We start from the raw sequence: 23,022 nt of genomic DNA, 5'->3' as shown, positions 1-23,022 counted from the left end.
TTCAATCTAAGTGTCACATGATCTGTCACATTATCTCAGTGTATATATACACCTGTTCTGAAAGGCCCCAGAGTCTGTCACATCACTAAGCAAGGGGCACCACCAAGCAAGCGGCACTATGAAGACCAAGGAACTATCCAAACAGATCAGGGACAAAGTTGTAGAGAAGTACAGATCAGGGTTTGGTTATAAAAAAATATCTGAAACTTTGAACATCCAACGGAGCACCATTACATCCATTATTAAAATATGTAAAGAATATGGCACCACAACAAACCTGTTTCAGTCTTCCAGAGATTTCAGACTGGGACGGAGGTTCACCTTCCAGCAGGACAATGAGCATACTGCTAAAGCAACACTCGAGTGGTTTAAGGGGAAACATTTAAATGTCTTGGAATGGCCCAGTCAGAGCCCAGACCTCAATCCAATTGAGAATCTGTGGTACGACTTAAAGATTGCTGTACACCAGCGGAACCCATCCAACTTGAAAGAGCTGGAGCAGTTTTGCTTTGAAGACTGGGCAAAAATCCCAGTGGCTACATGTGCCAAGCTTATAGAGACATAGCCCAGACTTGCAGCTGTAATTGCTGGAAAAGGTGGCTCTACAAATTATTGATTTCAGGGTGTGAATAGTTATGCACGCTCAAGTTTTCAGTGTTTTTGTCTTATTTCTTGTTTGTTTCACAATAAAACATATTTTACATCTTCAAAGTGGTAGTCATGTTGTATAAATCAAAAGATACAACCCCCCCAAAAATCAATTTTAATTCCAGGTTGTAACGCAACAAAATAGGAAAAATGCCAAGGGGGGTGAATACTTTTGCAAGCCTCTGTAGCTTGTTTTTGGTCGCAGGTTCAGGAATAGCTGAAGAATTGCAACATTTACCTGGAGCTAACTCTCCAAATAGCACTACTGGGTGACTTGAAAATCCATAGTCAATCGATCAATAATATTATAACACTCTTAGTAAAAATGTTCATCTTTATTTTACAATCTGTAGAAACTATGAGAATAAAAAAGGCTCAGAACTTTTGTGAAACATTACAGTACAGATGAAAAAGATATGGCAATTAGAAATCAAAACTGGATGGTTTATAGAGATAGATGGGAGGGGTTGAGGGTAGCTGAAGTGTGGGACAAAAAAAAAAAAAAAAAGATACCTCATGTAAATTACACTGTGTCCGTAAAATGTATATAGTATGTTTAAGCTAGAAGTAGAAGCCTAAGTATTGTTGTTCATTAGTTTACTTAAATAAGGGGAGGGGTGGTAGGGTTAGGGGAAAATAATACACATCAGGTATTGGAAATTATGCATACAATTGCATTGATAGAACCCACAATCTATTTGCAATATTAAAGATGATCTAACCCCTATTTTTTTATTTAAAACATAATCTCCGTGATAGATATCAGTTGTGGTGGATGAATCAGAATTAGTTGGGTAACATAAGTAATTAAGATGTCATATCTGCATAATATTCTTATGTGATTTCTTTTTATTCGAATGTATTTCTAATGGACTCTAATGTTGGCAGTTGCATTTCTTCCCTCAGCTGGGGCTCAGTCACTTGGGCCCAGCGAGGGGAGAGGTCAGGCTTGTCTTTTCCATGTCTCTGGTGCTATGCAGAATATTAGAAAGGGAAGAGGACAGGATGGAACATTGTCTTCATATGTGAATGTATCTGTTAAACCATGTGTAGGGATGGCGTGATTAATGGGGAACCAATTACTTCTCTCCACAATGTCTGTGCGCAAGTCACTCCCTCCTTTTGCATTGGGGGAGGATTATGGCAGTGTCTGGAACCATTATATGTCCTCTCTGATGTTGTACATATCCTGGGATAGTGTATGACCTAGAGGCTCACTCCCCTCAGTGAGCTTGTCCAGGAGTGGGGTCAAGAGGGGGTTTACTTGAGATGGGAGTATCTGGAGTTAACATTTGTTATCCCATTGGATGAGGTAATGGTTCTGTGCTTGAAAGTACCAGGAACGAGATTAGAACCTCGTCTTAGGGACCAAACTGAATGATAATTTATAGCGAATGCTATCTGGCTATGGGATTCTCCTCTCTGTCAAGTAAAAGTCTTTCTTTGTGAACTGTTCCTAAGATCTGTGGTTTGTCATGTAGGTTGAGAGGGGTGTATCTTGGCTATAAAAGATATTTGTAATTTTCTGTTGTCACTTTCAATGGCTCATTCGACATGGCGCACCATTGAAAGTCAAAATGCTATTGCAAAGCTCTTATTATTAAAAATGTAGTTTAAGTATAACTCTGACTGGTGTGTGAAGTTTGTTTCTCCTCATTTGGTAAATACAGAAATAAGCCACCACACAGTATAACTCATTTGATAATCAATGACACAATGTCACTATAAATCTAAACATGTGAAAGTTTACTTCACTAGCAATAACTGCATATGTTATCTGCCTGGCAATCAGACACCCTGCACTGCCTCAATACCCAGCTCATGTCCTTAGTGCCCAGTGCACATAATTCCAGCTATCAACTCTGTCCCTCCCAAGCCATTATTAGGCCTGGGAGGTTAGTTTATTGGAACCCTACCAGCCTACCTGGTATCGATCGACCAAGGAAGGTCCCATAATACACTTCCACCTGTACTATTTTGGGCGGAGTTCTTTGAGATACGATTGGCTAACGGGTAGTGGAGCCCTGCTGGGAATGTTAGAATTTAAATTGTGTTGTTAAAGGGGAAACGCTTTCAATTATTGTGAAGTGACTGAAACTAAGAGGTCTTAGTTATGGTATGTCAACACTACAGTACAGAGGAAACAAATAGATTTACTCAACACCCTTTTAATCTTAGTTTACACTAACACTTAAGTGCGTATCGTTTTCAACCCTTAGCGTTGGTGTCTCAGTGTATGTGGTAGTGATCAGAAATAGAGAGAAGGGGAATCAGGCAAGGTGCTTTGGCTTGTGAGTCTTCACTAAATGAATGGTGCAAATATGTCTGCAGTTGGTTATGGGAAGTTTACTCTGCTGATTGCGTTACAATAATTATGCCCTCGCATTGAATACGCAGGTGGAAGACGTCTTGCTATATATATATATATATATATATATGAGAGAGAGAGAGAGAGAGAGAGAGAGAGAGAGAGAGAGAGATGTGAATATTTAATGAGCCCCTCTAGACATTTGGGAAAATGTGGCTTGTTCACTACCTGAACCTATCTTATCCTGTTGGCTTCTTACCCCAGGCCATTCTACGCTAATAGGAAGGATGGTAAAATCCATGCCAATTACTGATAATGGCTAGTGGTGCCTTATCCCACTAGTTAGTTAGGGAAATGTGCTGGACAGTGCAGGATGTTTGGACTTGTGGCATTCGGGCAAGTGACACTAATTTCTCAAATGTTTTCTAATTAATACTGCTCATTGATATACAAATGCAACCACCTTCGGCATACTTATGTGATTTTGGAACAATCCGAATAGAATAATATCAGGAAATCATTTCAGTGTCAGTGGCTCAGCTACCTACTGGGAATAGGTGTCAGTTCAAAGTCTAGTTTTGATTCACATTTAGGTTCAAAGTTAGGTGAAAAAAGACAAAATGCCTTTATGTTGATGACTTATTGCAAATCCAAAGAGTTTTCTACGTTGATTCAACATCATCACATCAATTCTTTGGGGGTTGAAATGACGTGGAAACAACGTTGATTCAACCAGTTTATGACCAGTGGGAAAAGAAGAAGATGGAACAACATGAGTCTCAGTCCGGAGGGTTCTTACATTTCCCCCCAATCATAGAAATCAGAACCTGTAAGTTAGCAGAACAGTGACTAAAGACGAAAATGCAAAAAGCTGAAAATAGAACTTAATTTCCCACTCACCTCCATCCACTCTTTGGTCCCGATACCCTGAACATACAGCACAACCACTGCATTGAAAGAGACAGAGTTAAAAGAAGGCCATAAGAGAACTTCTGAATGTAGAGTATTCAATAATGGGCCAGTCTTCAACAAACTAAAACCAAAATGTCAAAACATTAACTTAGAAGAGAAAACTAATTTGGTAGAATAGGTTCAGGTTGGTCACATTCATTTAAAACAGCTCATCAGCGGTTGAATTTTGGGCATTAGCGGTATAATCCACTTCGCTCTGACTTCGTGCAGGCAATTAAAAAAGGATCTCTTCTAATGACCAATTAAGAACATTGAGATAACAGCATCAGGGCAAGTGTACGGGTACCTTGGCAACGTTACTGTATTTGTAGATGCTGTTCACTGCACTCATGGTAGGTTTGTCACGCTGAGGATTTTTGCTAGCTAATGCAACTAGAAACCACTTTGGCAACGATTATGCCGACGAGCTGCCCAGATACAAACCACTTGTGAAATGCCACACTAGAGAGCAAAATCCCTTGGATAATAGGTTAAAAAAAATGTTATTTAAACTTTATTTAAGCAGGCAAGTCAATTAAGAAAAAAATATCCTGTAGGGGCGGGGGTTAAAAAATAAAATAAAATATGTAAGACCAAATGGACAACACAGACAGAAGACACTGGCAACAGCACAAATACAACAGGAAACAAACAGTGTGTGTGTGTGTGTGTGTGTGTGTGTGTGTGTGTGTGTGTGTGTGTGTGTGTGTGTGTGTGTGTGTGTGTGTAGTAAAACAACATGCTTCCTTACATAAGGCAACGCAAAATAGTGACATCGGGTGACAACTAGAAACATTTACAGTACATGTCTCAACAACCTGTTCATCTATTTATGCTTTGAACTCCAGAACACAATTTCAAGACTAGGGGGCTGAGTAATGAAATGACCTTTTCCCTGTTCGGTTAAAACATTCGGGACTCTTAGTCAAAAACAAGATTGAGATCTGAGCTTGTATGTGTTTTCATTTCGAGCTAGAAGAGAGGAGAGACAAAATGGCAACTTTCCTAAAATGGGCTTATAAATAAGAATGTACCAGTGTTTGAGCCTGCGTGTTGCTAGTGATGTCCACCGAACAGCACAGTAGAGATCACAATGGTGAGTTAGACATCTCTGATTGGTGACAAAAGGGCTGCATGATACACAGTCAAGAGCTTTCAGTGTAGAGCTTGAGGCTTGCAACATAAATAGTATCACCATAGTCCAATACAGAGAGAAAAGTACAATGAATCAACTCCTTTTTGGCAGCAAAGGAAAAACTAACTTTGTGCCGGGAATAAAACCCAATACGCAGTTTAAGTTCTCTATATGGGTGGTGGAGCTCAACTTGTCATCCACCTACACTTGCTCTATAGAACGTCCTTCCAAGGTAGTAATTACATGGTTTTCTGAGAATTTAGTATTGGAAAATACAATGCATTTTGTTTTAGAGGAATTCAGAACGAGCTACAAATCGTACAAATTATGTTGAATGATGTTTTTGTTTTTTCAAAAGCCAAACTGCTGCCACTTGAATAGAGAACAGTGTCATCTGGGTTCGATTTGACAGGTTTGACCAGTAATCACAACACACTTCAATCTCTGCACCAAGACATTATGGTCCACAGTGTCAAGTCTATGAAAACAGATAAACAATGCACCTTCCTATCCAGGGCATAGTGAACATCATTGAACATTTTCAAAGTTTGAAACCCACCAAGCCTGTTAAGAAAACAGTGAGGAAATAAACTAGTGAGGCCATAGAGGAGTTAAAGGGCTGCCTGGCCTACACTGATTGGGACATTTTTAAAGATGAAAACACCAACATTCACAATTACACAGACAGTGTCACATCTTACATCAGTGTCTGTGAGGAAAATGGAATTCCATCCAGCACTTTTTTCAAATTCAACACCGACAAACTCTGGTTCACTGCTGAACTCAGAGTACTGCACTCAGCCAAAGAGGTGACACATAGGAGCAACAACAAAGAGAAATATATAACTGCTAAACTGCTGCACAACAAGGAGATTAAAGTGGCCAAAAGTCGTTACAACAATTCGCCACCAACGACTGCTTGTCTGTCTGGAAGGGTCTCTGAATGAGTTCTAAGGAGTTCTAATGTCGTTTTGAATCACAAAGAGCCCTCAGCCATCAAGAGTCTCCTCAGCTATCTTGGTCCTCAGCTGACAACACCCTCAGCCATCTGGACTCTCCCTCCCCGCACTCCCCCACTGACTACTTTCTTCCCTGTCACCTCCCTCCCTCCCTCCCTCCCTCCCTCCCTCTAGCCTACCCCAGACTGCCCTCCTCCTTGTCATCACAGAAAAGGAGGTGAACAAGTTCTTCAGAAGGCTGCAGGTCCAGACCGGATTTCCTCAGCCACACTAAAGAACTGTGCTGACCAGCTTTCCCGTTTTCAAGCACATATTCAATCAGTCTCTAGAACTATGCACTGTACCTGCCCGCTTCAAATCCTCCACCATCATCCCATTCCTGAAGAAACAAAAGCTGACCGGCCTGAACGACTACAGACCTGTAGCGCTCATGAAAACCTTTGAGCACCTGGTCCTGTTCCATCTCAAAACCACCACCGACGCCCTCCTTGACCCCATGCAGTTCGCCTACAGAGCCAATAGGTCTGTGGACGACGCCTTCAACATGGGCTTCTCTACATCCTTCAACACCTCGACAATCCAAGGATATACGTGAGAATACTGTTTGTGGACTTAAACTCAGCGTTCAACACAATCATTTTGGACCTGCTACAGCACAAACACACCAAGCTGAACATTTCGGACTCCATCTGCCGGTGGCTCACCGACTCCCTCACCAAGATAACAAAGCATGTTAAGATGGGAAAACATCTTTCAGGCTCCCTGTCTACCAGCACGGGGGCGCCACAGGGTTGCATGCTCTCCCCCATCCTCTACTCGCTCTACACCAATGACTTCACCTACAGCGACGCATCTGTCAAACTACTGAAGTTTGCTGATGACACCACACTAGTCAATCTCCGACGACGACAAGTCCAAGTACTATGGAGAGGTTGACTGTCTGGTGGCTTGGTGCAGTCACAACAACCTGAAACTCAACACAGTCAAAACAGTGGAGATGTTGGTTGACTTCAAGAAATGGCTTCAAGAAATATACGGCCAAGTCATTACAATTCCTGGGGACTATCATCTCCCACAACCTTAAGTGGGAGGACAACATCACAGAGGTGACCAAGGAGGCTTGGCAGAGAATGTGCTATCTGCCCCAGTTGAGGAAACTCAAACTCTCTCTGACAATTCTGGTTCGGTTCTACACGTCCATCATTGAGCTCATCCTCACCCCTTCTTTCAGCGTCTGGTTTAGGTCTGCGTCTGCCCGCTGTAAGGGCAAACTTCAGTGCATCGTCCGGTCTGTGGAGAAGGGCATCGGCTGTACCTGCCCAACATCAAGGACCTGCACACCTCCAAGATAAGGAAGCATGCAGGTAAGATCATCGCCGGCCCTGCCCTCCCCGGACACCCCATCTTTCAAAGACATCGCTTTGGCAGACGGTTTAGGTCAATCATGACCAAAAACGCTCAACACCCGAACAGTTTCTTCCCACATGCTGTGGCCCTCACCAACCGGCCATCAGGCTCATAGGGATTATGTGACTTTGAATTGGGCCGATTACTGCACCTTGTAATCTAATCTGCATTATACTGCATGTACACTATGTACACCTCGCACAACACTGTATATATTCACCATGGCAGCATCCCTCCCTCTGCTTATATAGAGATATCCCCTCTATAAATGGTATATTCCCACTGACACCAGCCTATACTGCAGAATGTTATGTTTTATGTTTCCTGTACTGATATGATATATTCTGTCTGTATTCTGTTTGTATATTGCATATAGCTGGCAGCACCTTCACAGTAAGGCAAGTTCTGGCTTTGTGGACTTGGCTAATAAAGGGTATTCTGATCATGTAAATCACTGGTAGTGCAATGAAGAAGTCTACCAAATAAAGTCTACCAAAGTTGACTCTGTGTTTGTCAGCATGCCAGGTAAAGTAAGTGAGATTGAGATAGACAGGACAAGGCAGATATATGAGAGCTCCCAGTAGTGCCCTGTTGTCTCTTAAGTAAAAAGAAAAGCTGTAATAAATGACTAAAATAGTCTAATTCCAAAATGCTACAGGGCCTGATGGAGCATTAGTTAGCGCCTAGCAATGCAGCCCATTAAAATTTTTTACTCTGTCAGATATTTCCCAGTCAACAAAGTAAACAGCTTCAGTGGATATCGGGGGTGCCTTACAGAAACAGCCATTAAAGTTTGATCCACAACATGGAGGGAATCATTCTGAGAAGAGAAGTGTATCCCCGTGCTATAGGAATCCTCCAGGATGAGAGAGAAACTAGTACTCCTTCAGATTAATCTAAATTTGGGGACAGATGAGAGAAACCCATAGCTTGGCTCCCAGCATCAGACGGATAGTCTGCTTTATGGAATGTGACTGGTAGAGGATACCCCATCTGGTGGGAAAGTGCACAGTCAAATCAAAAGGAGCTGCACGCCAACTTTTCTACTCTGGCTTCAGGACCGGGTAACCAGGTGAACTGAAATTAAATTCAATCAATCTTACACGCTTAGAAAAAAACATGGTATCTACAGTAGAACCTGGGGCACTGAGGCACCTGCTCGACCTAGCTTTTTTTATTGCTCTTTTTGCATTAATTATTACCTTGTTTGCTCAGAATGTTTGCACAATCATTTCCTATGACTGACAAACACTTTTGGAACATGAATCGGAAGCTATACATTTATCTCTCAGCCTCCCAGATCTGGAATATTACATCCACTCCTTTGTTTCCCGCACTGCGGGCTTACTTGTTGCTCCTGCCCGAGATGACCAAAGGCAGAGGAAGACAAAAGCTAGGCTGACAAGATGGGCTACACCTCCTCCTCTTACTAGTATCCTGATGGCTAATGTCCAATCGCTGGAAAATAAACTTTGTGAACTCAGAGCAAGGCTGTAATTGCAGAGGGACATGCTGTGTCTTTGTTCCTGTCACGGCCGTTGTAAGGAGGAGGCGCAGCGTGGTATGCGTACCTTCTTATTTATTTTAACGAATGAACACTGAACAAACTAACAAAATAACAAAATAACAAAACGAATCGTGAAGCTATATGGATAGTGCAGACAGGCAACTAAACATAGAACAACTGTCGCCAAAAGCTCTGGACTGGGTCCTGTCGCCGGTAGCTCTGGACTGGGTACTGTCGCCGGAAGCTCTGTACTGCGACGGTCGGCAGTCCAGAGCCTCCAGCGGGGGTTCCCAGTCCAGAACCTCCTGCGAGGGTTCCCAGTCCGGAGCCTCCGGCGACGATCCACGGTCCGGAGTCCCCGGCAACGATCCACGGTCCGGAGTTTTTATATATCTATGTTGGCCTGGTATGGTTTCCAATCAGAGGCAGCTGTTTATCGTTGTCTCTAACTTTATTGTTTTCTGGGAGTTTCATTTAAATAAACATGTGGAACTCTACGCACGCTTCGCCTTGGTCCATTCATTATAACGATCGTGACAGCTGTTGAGTCTGCCGATAAGAATGTGGTGATTGACAGAGTCGAAAGCCTTGGCCAGGTTGATGAATACGGCTGCACAGTATTGTCTCTTATCGATTGCAGTTATGATATCGTTTAGGACCTTGAGCATGGTTGAGGTGCACCCATGACCAGTTCGGAAGCCAGATTGCATAGCGGAGAATACCGGTGGGATTCAAAATGGTCGGTGATCTGTTGGCTAACTTGGCTTTCGAAGACCTTAGAAAGGCAGTGTAGAATAGATATAGGTCTGTAGCAGTTTGGGTCTAGAGTGTCTCCCCCTATGAAGAGGGGGATGACCGCGGCAGCTTTCCAATCTTTGGGGGTTGCAACAATTTTGGCAGATCATTTTAGAAAGAGAAGGTCCAGATTGTCAAGCTGATTTGTAGGGGTCCAGATTTTGAAGCTCTTTCAGAACATCAGCTATCTGAATTTGGGTGAAGGAGAAATGGGAGAGACTTGGGCGAGTTGCTGTGGGGCGTGCAGGGCAGTTGACCGGGGTAGGGGTAGCCAGGTGGAAGGCATGGCCAGACATAGAAAAATGCTTATCGAAATTCTCAATTATTGTGGATTTATCGGTGGTGACAGTGTTTTCTAGCCTCAGTGTAGTGGGCAGCTGGGAGGAGGTGCTCTTATTCTCCATGGACTTTACAGTGTCCAATAACTTTTTTGAGTTTGTGCTACAGGATGCAAATTTCTGTTTGAAAAAGCTTTGGCCAGGTCGATGAATACGGCTGCACAGTATTGTCTCTTATCGATTGCAGTTATGATATCGTTTAGGACCTTGAGCGTCTGTTGAAGAAGTCTGTTGTAGCCTCCTCGTGCAGTTCCATCGGCAGACCAGCCGTGAAGGATTAGTAGGTTTCCGTGTAGTAAAGCTGCCCAGTCCAATTGGCAAAATAGGTATAATGGCCCAAGAAATTGGCTGATGGACCTATTCAGCTAGCGGGCCGCGGCTAGCAGATGGGCATTCAGGGGACGTCGCGACAGAGGGGCCTGTTGCAAAAAGAACCCTCGGGCAGATTACGTCAGTAGTCCAGTCGTAATGGATTAGCAGGATTTTATGTAGTAAAAGCGGTCCATAATATGTTTTGTAGCCCAAGGAGTGGCTGATGGACCTCTTCAGCTAGCCGGGAGATGGGCCTAGCATCGGCTAGCTCCAGGCTAATTGGTGCTTGCTTCGGGACAGAGACGTTAGCCAGGAGTAGCAACTCGGATTGCAGCTGGCTAGCTGCGATGATCCAGGTGAAAAGGTTCAGAGCTTGCGGTAGGAATCCAGGAATATGGAGAGAAAATAAGTCTGGTATGTTCTGGTTTGAATCGCGTTGTGCAAACTGGCGAGAGATTTCCTAACTAGAGGTTAGCTGATGACCGCTAACAGTGGTGAGCTGACTACTAGCTAGTAGCTAGTTATGCTGGCTAGCTTCTGTTGGGGGAATCCGGTTCGAAAGTGCAGAAAAATACTTTAGAAAATAGCATTCCACATTGGGTGAGGTGGGTTGCAGGAGAGTATATTGAAGTTGATGTTTAGGAAAAAAATACTGAACGGTAGTGTAAGGCTGACAATGAAAGGGTGGTGTAGGTGTAACGGCAGTCTAGCTCTTCCTCCTCCTCGGACAAGGAGAGGCGAGAAGGATCGGAGGACCAATGTGCAGCGTGGTATGTTTCCATGATTTAATATACACGAAGATAAGACACTATACACAATATTAAACGAACTAACCGTCACAGTCCCGTGTGGCACAAACACTGACACAGGAAACAACCACCCACAAAATCCCAAAACAAAACAAGCCACCTATATATGATTCTCAATCAGGGACAACGATTGACAGCTGCCTCTGATTGAGAACCATATTAGGCCGAACACAGAAACAGACAAACTAGACACACAACATAGAATGCCCACCCAGCTCACGTCCTGACCAACACTAAAACAAGCAAAACACATAAGAACTATGGTCAGGACGTGACAGTAGGTGGCTAGAAAGGGTACATTATAGCTGAGTGATGTTTCTAAGAGTGGAGGAGTCAATATAAATTTTATAAATATAAATTACCATGCCTGCACCCTTCAGTTTCATAAAAGCTTTATTCCCACTTACAAGAGCCATGCAAAACAGAGATGAATGACAGAGTCTGTGTGGGTGAAATTGCAGATTTTATATTAATCTGCAGGGGAGACCTATTCACTACAATTTCAAATATGACCTTTTGAAAAGCACCTTGAGTGACTTAATAAGATTTAATAAATGAACGCAGATCATTACCATCTCAAATCGACTCACGCTACAGGGACTAGCGTTTCCAAGCTTCGATCAGAGTGTATAACTTAATGAATTGAATTATAGGTTTGTGATAGGAAACAAATACAGTACTGGACCTCCTTATATTACCTTTAATTTATTTTGGGCAAGGATCTCAGCAGGGAAGCAGTCCTTGGGTCGCTTACCTTCTAAATGGACTGAGGTGGTCATGCATATTGGGGGCAATAGGGTTTTCCACACTGCCTACTCCCTTCATATTCAAGAGGCTGGCGGTTCTGCATCAGTGTGGGAGTCCAATTACTTGAGTCATACAGATCAGCTTTTGTAAGCAATTAAAAGCAATTGACTCATTCTGGCCAATTTACAATATGCAAAATGAGAAATCTTTAAATCATTGTTATAGAAATGACTCGTTCCAAAATGGACCAACAGGTAGCTGACAAACGCTGTTTGTGGTCCCTGACGTGGAATAAAGAGAAAAATCTCAACACTGTTCCTTTAAAGCTTTGACTCGTTCTTGACTGTCATAGTGATTAACTAGTTTGGACAGAGATGAAAGTGATATCATAAATGAGGCCTTTTAAATGCAAGGAAGTACAATGGGACAAGTACGAGCAATATACAGTACAGTGAAGAGCTCTCAAACAATAACATCAAATATCTCAAACCACATTATGTATATCTCATTCCAATGAAAGAGATTATACTTGGAACTCAATTTTATTTTCGGGATCCCAACTCCTCTAAGAAGCAATCACAACGCAGAATGGATTTAAGTCAATTAGAGGAATTTGGAAGAGCAAATTCCATGCTTGGGTTAAGTGTATGCCTAGGGCTGTGACGCTCATGGAATTTTGGATGATGGTTGTTGGTTAGCCAAATAACTGTGGTTACCATAATAACCGTTTGAATAGCGTTTTTTGTAAGACGCACATTTTCTCCTCTCCTCCGCTACTGACTGCATGTGCTGGCATAGAAATAGAATAAAGTAAACGGGAGTCCCGATTCAAGTCACTGATGGCATAATGGGTGGACTGGCGGCCATTGCGTGTGTACCCATAGAGCAGTGGTCACCAACCAGTCGATCGCGATAACCTTTCTAGTAGATCACCAAACACTTCTGTAAAAAAGCCAACGATAAAGGCTTGCGCTCCTTTTTAAAAATATTTGTGTTGCGCAGTTGGCGGTAGGTGCACTTTATTTATTTTTAAATGTTTACATGTTTTTACTTAACCTTTATTTAACTAGGCAAATCCGTTAAAAACTAATTCTTATTTACAATGATGGCCTACCCCACCAAACGCTGTGCCAATTGTGTGCCGCCCTATGGGACTCCCGATCACGGCCGGATGTGATACAGCCAGGATTCAAACCAGGGACTGTAGTGACACCTCTTGCACTGATATGCAGTGCCTTAGACCGCTGCGTGCCTCGGGAGCCCGCTTGATTCAGAAGCCCTGCGCACTGAGTAGGCAAAGTGTTCCCATTTTGAACCTTTTAATATGTCTGAAAAGACAAACTCCACCTATCTGGCAGTGGAATGTGCCTACTGTGCTGGCCAATCGGATAGGTTAAATCATCAGTGCCTACAGCTTCCAGGTTAAGTTTGATACTAGCCTACATTTTTTTTCTTAACACTTACCATGACCAGAGAGAGACTGTCAAAGAATACAGCAAAGAGCTGGTGCATTGTCAACACTATTACAAAACGCGCTTCTTCGTACTTCCACTCGCGCTGCAGCTACTATGAATTAGTAGTCTTGTCCACGTGTCTTGATAGCTCTGCGTTTGTATTATTATTAGCAGCTCATCTTGTCTATTTTAATATTTAGGAGTATTTCATTTTCTCTGGTCATAGGAACAACATGAATTTGTGCATGATGCGGATGCGGTGCAACTCGAGATTCCCCATCAGGTGGAAGACGGTGTCTCTGGTCAGTCTCACCGGAGGAAAGGAAGAGACCGTGAGAGGCGGACCATCTGCTGCTCTCTCCCTCCCTCCTCCGAGACAAATGCCAAGTTAAAAACAACTGAGAACTTGGAACTGGGAAATCTCTGACTTGTAATGTTAAAAAAACATCTGAGCGCTGATCTCGGCTTGCTTTTTGACTGCGAAAGTGATCTTGACTCAGAAAAGGTTGGTGACCACTGCCATAGAGGGTTGCCAGGTGACGTACGGCCATATTGGTGGCTATGTTGGAAGACCACTGCATCAAGTCTTCCAACAACAGCTGAGTGGCTACCCAAAGCTGCACAATAACAGTGCCAAAAACTAGTTGATTCATCACCATGGTCAATTTCTGTGTAGAGGGAATTTCTGTGACAAGAGGGAAACAAGAGGGAAATAAGAGGGAAAGAAATATTTTTTACAGATTACCCGCAATCATGAAAAACCAAGGAAATAATACTCGAGAACTGTCAGAAAAGTGAAGAAACATTTTTGCCTGTAAAGACCTGAACCCTGTCAGTACAGGGTCTACACCGATCACTTCATCACTGGTCAGTCTGATCAATTTTGAGTTTAGCTGTTAGCTGTTTTGCTAACCAGGTGTTAACAACAAGACTAAGTTAGCCAACATTAGCTAGCTAAATAGCTTGTAGTCTAGCATGCATCACTCTCACCATAAAAATACAACTTTATAGTAAAGCAATGCATGCATCTATCATTTGCATACAAATTTATTCCTACTATTCCTAATGTGATAAGCAGATTGGATAGTCATAATTTATTAGGCTATTAATATAACTCGATCTACTCACCATGCATGGCTGATCGTCTAGTGGCATAGACCTATAGGCTATATCAGAGACGTCTCTTTTCTTTCCTTTGCTCTCAAAAAATGTGGCCTTTGATAAACACATTTCATAATTCTACTACACTTTTTATGACTGGAGACGTTAGCAGAATCTTTTTTAACCGACAAATCAAGGGGTAGCCTGGGCCTACTCTACTGACAATGACAAACAGATAAATAAAAACGACCTTGTCTTCAATGCAACTATCTAATCTAGGCCCACGAAAAGGGGAGACACAAATGGTACAATATGACGTCCATCTAGCCTGGAAGAGGACATTATTGTCCCAAAAAATTCCAGTCGCACTCATCCAATGATAATTTGTGTAGAACTTTATTCATAAGGAGGTCAAATGTACGGACATTACAGCATAGTACAAAGGCCTCAATAGGATAGGACAACCTGCTGTGTTGACTATTGGTTGTTCCCAGATGTTCCCATTACAACAGATGTAATCTTTATATGACACTAAAATAGCTGAATGAATTAAACACAACCAAACATTCAAGAGCCCTGATGGTATAGGTGACCTTAGGAAGGGATATTTTAACATCAAGTGTACTTTGTATTTGTTTATGTACTGTAGGTTCACCAGCTGAACTCTATCAAGACACCCATATCGAGTGGATTCCCACCGTGAAGATGAGCAATTCTGCAGCAGCATCAGTTTCTACTTCTACTACCTCATTATTTTCCAGATATGAAAGGAGACGTCCCTCAGTGTCACGATCGTGTGGCGGATTAACGGACCAAAATGCAGCAGTTGGAAAATAAGCCATCTTCTTTTATTTTAACACGAAGATGAACACGACACAAAAACACTTTAACAAAACAACAAAACGACCGTGAAGCTACAAACGTTGTGCACAAACATACAGGCTACTAACGTTCTTACATAGACAATTACCCACAACCAATGAGAGCCTATGGCTACCCTAAATAAGGCTCCCAATCAGAGACAACCGAAATCAGCTGTCTCTAATTGGGAACTCATTCAGGTAACCATAGACTCTCCTAGATAACTAACCACCATAGACAATGCTAAACATCTACACTCAACACAAAACCATATACTACACCCATTAACCCCTTTACCAAATAAACACCCAAAACAACAAAACATAAACATTCCCCATGTCACACCCTGACCTAACTAAAATAATAAAGAAAACAAAGAATAATAAGGCCAGGGCGTGACACTCAGTTAGACAAAATGGTTGTCATGTGCTGTGCCTTGGTCAATCTGAATGATTCTGTTGTGCCATTTCAGTAGAGAACAACTTCTCCTTGTCGTCATGACAAAAGTGCCCCCTTAAACCAATGAAGGGTTTCACAATAATTTACAACAACATGTAAAATACTATTGTTTATTATAATAGAAACGTACCGTACTTTAATAATAACTTATATTGTTGTATGGGTGAAATGAATTTTTTTTTGTCTGTCATCCCTGCTTTGCCTTGCCCCATTGAAAACATTTATTTTTTTATAGCTAACTATTCTTTCTTTTACAATTTAAGCACATTTAGCATAGACAATGTAATTGTTGTGGTAGTCTTAGGCAAACAATCTTCATAATCACAGTGGCACATCCAAGTGCCACTCAGACCTCAGTATCTGGCATGGAACTTGGTAGTAGCAGCTGTGTGTATGTTTTGAATCAGGTATGTTTGTCCGGGGTTACAACAAAAATGTGTGCTGTTGGGGTACCCGGGGACTAGAGTTGAGAACCACTGCTGTAGGCCTATGGCTACATTGCCGTTGACTGCCATTATCAGCTGCAAAATGGGTTCACATGGCTGATATCCTGAGAAAGATTGACAAACAAATAAAACTAACTGGAGAGTTTTCAACTAAACAAAAAGGTCATGTTCATTTGAAAATACAACACAGAAACAGAAATTCAAATTAAAGACAGATTCCCTTCCCCTCCTTATTGCAGGATTGTGATCTGTGATTAATCAACATTGACACTAGTTCATCCTGAGTAATAGTTTTAAGTTAACAATTAAAACAATTAAATGTTTAAACACTTTACTTCAAAGGATCAACACTCGTTTTCATATAATTTCAAAGTGTACAAGTAAGCTAACTCATAAGTAAAGGTTAGACATCTTAATAACAAGTAGACTATTATTACTTAAGCATAATTTCAGGTGAACAAAAAAAAGTCAATACCAGAGGTTTGATTTATTAGGGATCCCCATTAGGTGCTGCCTAGGCAGCAGCTATTCTTTCTGGGGTCCAGAAACATTAATTAAGGCAGTTACTGTATGTAGCCTATAGTTTATCATTATACACTGAACAAAAATATAAACGCAACATGTAAAGCGTTGGTCCAATGTTTCATGAGCTGAAATAAAAGATCCCAGAAATGTTCCATATGCGCAAAAAGCTTATTTCTCTCAAATGCACAAATTTCTTTACATCCCTGAGTAAGCATTTCTCCTTTGCCAAGATAATCCATCCACCTGACAGGTGTGGCATATCAAGAAGCTGATTAAACAGCAAGCTCATTACACAGGTGCACCTTGTGCTGTGGACAATAAAAGGTAAATCTAAAATGTACAGTTTTGTAACAACACTTTGCCACAGATGTCTAAACATTTTAGGGAGCGTGCAATTGGCATGCTGACTGCAGGAACTTCCACCAAAGCTGTTGCCAGAGAATTGAATGTTAATTTCTCTACCATAAGCCGCCTCCAATGTCATTTTAGATAATTCCAACCGGCCTCATAACCGCAGACCACGTGTATGGCGTTGTGTGGGCGAGCGGTTTGCTGATGTCAACATTGTGAACAGAGTGCCCCATGGTGGCGATGGGGTTATGGTACGGGCAGACACAAGCTACAGACAACGAACACAAATGCATTTTATCGATGGCAATTTGAATGCATAGAGATGCCGTGACGAACCCAATCTGAGGCCCAAATTTTCTAAGGTATCTGTGACCAACAGATGCATATCTGTATTCCAATGTGAAATCCATAGATTAGGGCCTAATTTATTTATTTCAATTGACTGATTTACTGATATGAATTGAAACTGATTAAAATTGTTGCATGTTGCGATTATACTTTTGTTCGGTATAGTTATCATTATTGGCTTGGTGGATGGCACTTAACTGACGCAACACAACTAATGTTATTATGACAACAGAAGTAGCCTACTAGTAGGCCTAGCTAACATTAGCAAACTTGAATGAAATAAATATAAAATTACACTTATACATTTACACTTGTACTTGTTTACATGACTTGAATACTCTATAAGTGGACTCCTTCAAATTATTTACTCTGGCAAGTTTGCCACAGGAGAACTGCAGAATGGAAGTCGAATCCATCACTGTCGTTGTTTGGCTGTGCCCACAGCAACATTTTAAAAATGAGGTGGATAGAAGCAAAGCAGGAAGTAAAAGCAAGATGTGTACCCATCAATATGTGCTGTGATTTGTTGATTCAACTCAACTATTAAACAAAATACATGAGCCACATCAGATAACATCATTTGAATGAACATTCTACATTACAGATGGAAATTATTGCATCACATTCCCAGGCAGCCATTGCGAGTGTACCCATGAGTTTACCAGTCAAAGTGCCAGGTTTAGAGGTTCCAAGCACGTTCTATTTATTCTATTTCTATGTGTGCTGCTGCTGCAGGGAGGGGGGCGCTGCGTAGTTCATTCCACCAAAAGAAAAGTTTTATTATTTTCATGGCAGTCATCAACCATAACAGTCGGTTACGTGGTTATATGGTAGAAATGTGCCAGCACTACGCATGCCAAGAATATAGTGTGACAATGGGTTAATGGTATATGTTCTCTCCATGGAGCATCAACCCCTAGGTGAGTTAACCAAACAAATTCATGAACATCTTAGTGGAATTTATATGACACTTTGACAGCACTGTCCATGACAAAAAAAAGTCCATGGCCAATAACGTCCTGTAGGTTACTCTGTATAACTGGTTTCTAAAATTCAAGAAACTAAAACAACTCATGAACACAAGATGATACAGCATCAAACACATGCATTTCGCTACACCTGCAATAACATCTGCTAAATATGTGTATGTGACCAATAACATTTGATTTGGCACAAACACAACATAAAGCTCTAAGACACATGGGTAATCATGGACACGCACACACCACAATCTATTTACTTTTCACAGAAAAGTACAAGGATAAAGTACTTTGATGTCTGAGTCATCTTTAAATTAGATCAGGGGGAGGGAGCTTACTGTGTATTCAGAACATATTCGTCCATTTACACAAAGCCTGCACACAAATACACAAAGTGAATCTAATCTAAGTGATTGGCTATGTAGATAGCACAAACTAGAAGAGGTAAAACATCCATATCGCATTTCTTCATCACAGAACTTGTTGGAGATTAGGCACATCATGCAGATGAATATAATCAAACCAAGTAACTACCTAAATCAATTAAGGACCAAACTCAGAATCCCAGACCCCCAGCTCTGAGTAATGAGTACTTTGCGGGGCTGTTGCTCAAATCAAATCAAAGTCTCCTGAGGGGGAATAGGTTTTGTCATGCCCTCTTCACGACTGTCTGGGTGTGCTTGGACCATTTTAGTTTGTTGGTGATTTGGACACCAATGAACTTGAAGCTCTCAACCTGCTCCACTACAGCCCCGTCGATGAGAATGGGGGCATGCTCGGTTGTCCTTTTCCTGTAGTCCACAATCATCTCCTTAGTCTTGATCACATTGAGAGAGAAGTTGTTGTCCTTGCACCACACGGCCAGGTCTCTGACCTCCTCCCTACAGGCTGTCTCGTCGTTGTTGGTGATCAGGCCTACCACTGTTGTGTCATCTGCAAACTTAATGATGGTGTTGGAGTCGTGCCTGGCCGTACAGTCATGAGTGAACAGGGAGTACAGGAGGGGACTGAGCACGCACCCCCGAGGGGTGCCCGTGTTAAGAATCAGCGTGGCGGATGTGTTGTTACCTACACTTACCACCTGGGGGTGGCCTGTCAGGAAGTCCAGGATCCAGTTGCAGAGGGAGGTGTTTAGTCCCAGGGTCCTTAGCTTAGTGATGAGCTTCGAGGGCACTATGGTGTTGAACGCTGAGCTGTAGTCAATGAATAGCATTCTCACCTAGGTGTTCCTTTTGTACAGGTGTGAAAGGGCAGTGTGGAGTACAATAGAGATTGCATAATCTGTGGATCTGTTGGGGCAGTGTGCAAATTGGAGTGAGTTTCTGGGATAACGGTGTTGATGTGAGCCATGACCAGCCTTTCAAAGCACTTTATAGCTACATGTTTCAGTGTTACTTGCCTCAAAGCGAGCATAGAAGTAATTTAGCTCGTCTGGTAGGCTCGTGTCACTGGGCTGCCTCCCTTTGTAGTCTGTAATAGTTTGCAAGCCCTGCCACATCCGACGAGCGTCAGAGCCGGTGTAGTATGAGTAGATCTTAGTCCTCTATTGACGCTTTGCCTGTTTGATGGTTCGTCGAAGGGCATAGCGGGATTTCTTATAAGCTTCTGGGTTAGAGTCCCACTCGTTCAAAGCGGCAGCTCTACCCTTTAGCTCAGTGCAGATGTTGCCTGTAATCCATGGCTTCTGGTTTGGGTATGTACGTACAGTCACTGTGGGGATGACGTCATCGATGCACTTATTGATGAAGCCAGTGACTAATGTGGTGTACTCCTCAATGCCATCGGAAGAATTCCGGAACATATTCCAGTCTGTGCTAGCAAAACAGTCCTGTAGCTTAGCATCTGCTTCATCTCACCACTTTTTTATTGACCGAGTCACTGGTGCTTCCTGCTTTAATTTGTGCTTGTAAGCAGGAATCAGGAGGATGTAATTATGGTCAGATTTCCCAAATGGAGGGCGGGGGAGAGCTTTGTAAGCGTCTCTGTGTGTGGAGTAAAGGTGGTCTAGAGTTTTTTTCACTCGGGTTGCACATTTAACATGCTGATAGAAATAATTTAAAACAGAGAGATGGTAACATTAACATTATGTACAAAATAAGTTACAAAAAATGCGAAAAAACAAACAAAATAGCATAGTTGGTTATGAGCCCATGAAACGGCAGCCATTCTCTCCAGTGCCATCTTTAGATGGCTGTTGCTATTGTGAAATTTCATCAGAGCCCTGGTCTCTCTGGCTCTGTGGGACTGCAGTTGTGATAGTAGCCTTAATACGAGTCACTCTGAGCCTGGCTCTGTTTGTCCAGCTGAATCGCATTTCTCCCTGCCTTCAACCCAGAGACCCTTGAGCCCTGTCCTGACAGCTCAAAGCTTTCACCCTGGTATGACTTCAACCTGACAGACTTTTGGACAAACACATAGTAGAGCTCTCCAAACAACACTATAGCAATAATAATGTATGTGTGGTATAAAGCATTTGAAGCACGGAACAAAATATAGTTCCAAGTGGAAGGTGATTTCAGTCCTGTGCTCCAAAGCGACCTGTGCATTTTGGACGTCCAGTTTGGGGAGCAATAAGACATACTCACAACGCAGTGAAATGAGAGGCCATGAACACATGTCTACACATGAAATAGATAGGATCAAAAACTCTTATTAAGGACGCAAACAGATAACACTGCAGCTGTGGTTGTGTGACTGAGACTAAATATTGAAGACAAGCAGAAAAGAGTGACAAACTGAGATGTAGGGAATAGATAAGGTAACCTATGTGACTTTGAAGACCAAAATATAGGAGAAATGCTGAGTAAAACAGCTAAAACTGACTTTGAACTTGTGATGTGGAACCGCTACAATTTATCCTATGTCATCATATTCCAAATCTCAGAATCGTCCTTATAATTTATAATTTATTTTTTACAAATGTAAATGTAAAATTTATAATTTTACAAATGTTTGTATCCGGATAAAATAAACTGCTTTACAAAAGAAACGAATGCAGCTTAACTGCATAACAGAATGTTTATAACATCCCTGAAGTTTTTGTAAAAATGACGGAATCAACTCTCTATAATTTACATGTGTACATTCAGGACAGATAGGACAAATGCATGCATGGAATTTCACACATTCTGATAAACACTCACTCAAAAAGAGAGGCACATACCAGGATCAGACTTGGAAAATTTGTCCACGTCCAGAAGATCCCTGTGGAAATAATATACAGGGGGAATAAAATAATAATACTTTAATCAGGCTGTTATTCTTTCCATAGAATGTATTCAATGTCACTGCAGCACCCACTTGAACATATTTCAATGGAGTCTTTGTTCACTTGTTAGTACATCATTTCTCATGGAAAACACGAGGTAGTTTTCCCTCCTCAAAACAAAATGTATTGTATACATCATTTCTCATGGAAAACACGAGGTAGTTTTCCCTCCTCACAACAAAATGTGTTGTATACATCATTTCAAATGCTGTTGGCTATCATTGAAGAGCTGGAGGCAGAATTTAAGAGAGAAAACAATAGCGCTAAACAGACTGAACTGATTATCATTAACATTATTGTCATTATGTGAGATTCTACTTAGCCAGAGTCAGATGAACTCATGGATACCATTTTTATTCCTCTGCGTACAGTATGAAGGAGGTTAGAGGTAGTTTCCAGAGCCAATGCTAACTAGCATTAGCACAATAACTGGAAGTCTACAGTAAGTTCAGCATTATTGTTTTCTCTTATTGAATTCTGCCTCCAGTCCTTCAATGATAGCCAACAGCATCAGTAGGAAAATGGCTTAAATGCCAGAATCGCAGTATCCCTTTAACATTTTGCTTATGTTTAGTGTTTTCCTCTGTTGTAGAAATATATTTATTCTGTGAGGACAACAAATGAATAATACTTCATGTAATATTCAGCACAACTGAAAAAATGTATTGTTAAACAAAATACATAACAAACCAGCCAGTGTGCATAGGGTGACACCAGAACATTTTTGGCTAAATATATGTGTAAGACTGAAGTGACATACATAATCAATCAATTAGATCACACAGCATCGTAATCAGTGGGTTGAACTTCCTGATAAGGAACATGATGTCACGCCCTGACCTTAGAGAGCCTTTTTATCCTCTATTTTGGTTAGGTCAGGTCAGGGTGTGACTAGGGTGGGTACTCTAGTTTTTGTATTTCTATGTTGGCCTGGTATGGTTCCCAATCAGAGGCAGCTGTCTATCGTTGTCTCTGATTGGGGATCATATTTAGGCAGCCTTTTCCCACCTGTTTGTTGTGGGATCTTGTTTTTGTATAGTGCCTGTGAACACTGCATTTACGGCACATTTAGTTTGTTCTGTATTGTTTTTGGTGAGTTTCATTTATTAAAACATGTGGAACTCTGCGCTTTGGTCCATTTCTAACAACGAACGTGACACATGAACAACTGTTCCTACACCAAATTTGGCCCAGTGCATGAATAATAACGACCTTATTTCATATTACACACCTAAAGAAAATGTCAGTAAAATAAGGTATTTACAGGACAAAATAGACTAACAACCCAATCTAGAGGCACACAAAGTGTAAAC

At 41.7% G+C, this 23,022-nt stretch overlaps 1 protein-coding gene across 1 annotated transcript in view; it reads right to left on the bottom strand.

Annotated features, from left to right (window-relative positions):
- The window catches only part of LOC129860487 (copine-9-like), a 90,417-nt gene that overhangs the window by 60,330 nt on the left and 7,065 nt on the right, over positions 1-23,022 (bottom strand). The window contains exons 2-3 of the mRNA XM_055930900.1: positions 21,605-21,645; positions 3,857-3,903 (exon numbers count right to left, since the gene is read on the bottom strand). Coding sequence (XP_055786875.1) covers positions 3,857-3,903; positions 21,605-21,645 — 88 coding nt within the window. The remainder of the gene's footprint in view (positions 1-3,856; positions 3,904-21,604; positions 21,646-23,022) is intronic.

The sequence above is a fragment of the Salvelinus fontinalis genome, chromosome 8 (assembly GCF_029448725.1).
Source record: "Salvelinus fontinalis isolate EN_2023a chromosome 8, ASM2944872v1, whole genome shotgun sequence".
Classification (NCBI taxonomy): domain Eukaryota; kingdom Metazoa; phylum Chordata; class Actinopteri; order Salmoniformes; family Salmonidae; genus Salvelinus; species Salvelinus fontinalis.
This window is presented reverse-complemented; position numbering and strand designations above follow the sequence as displayed.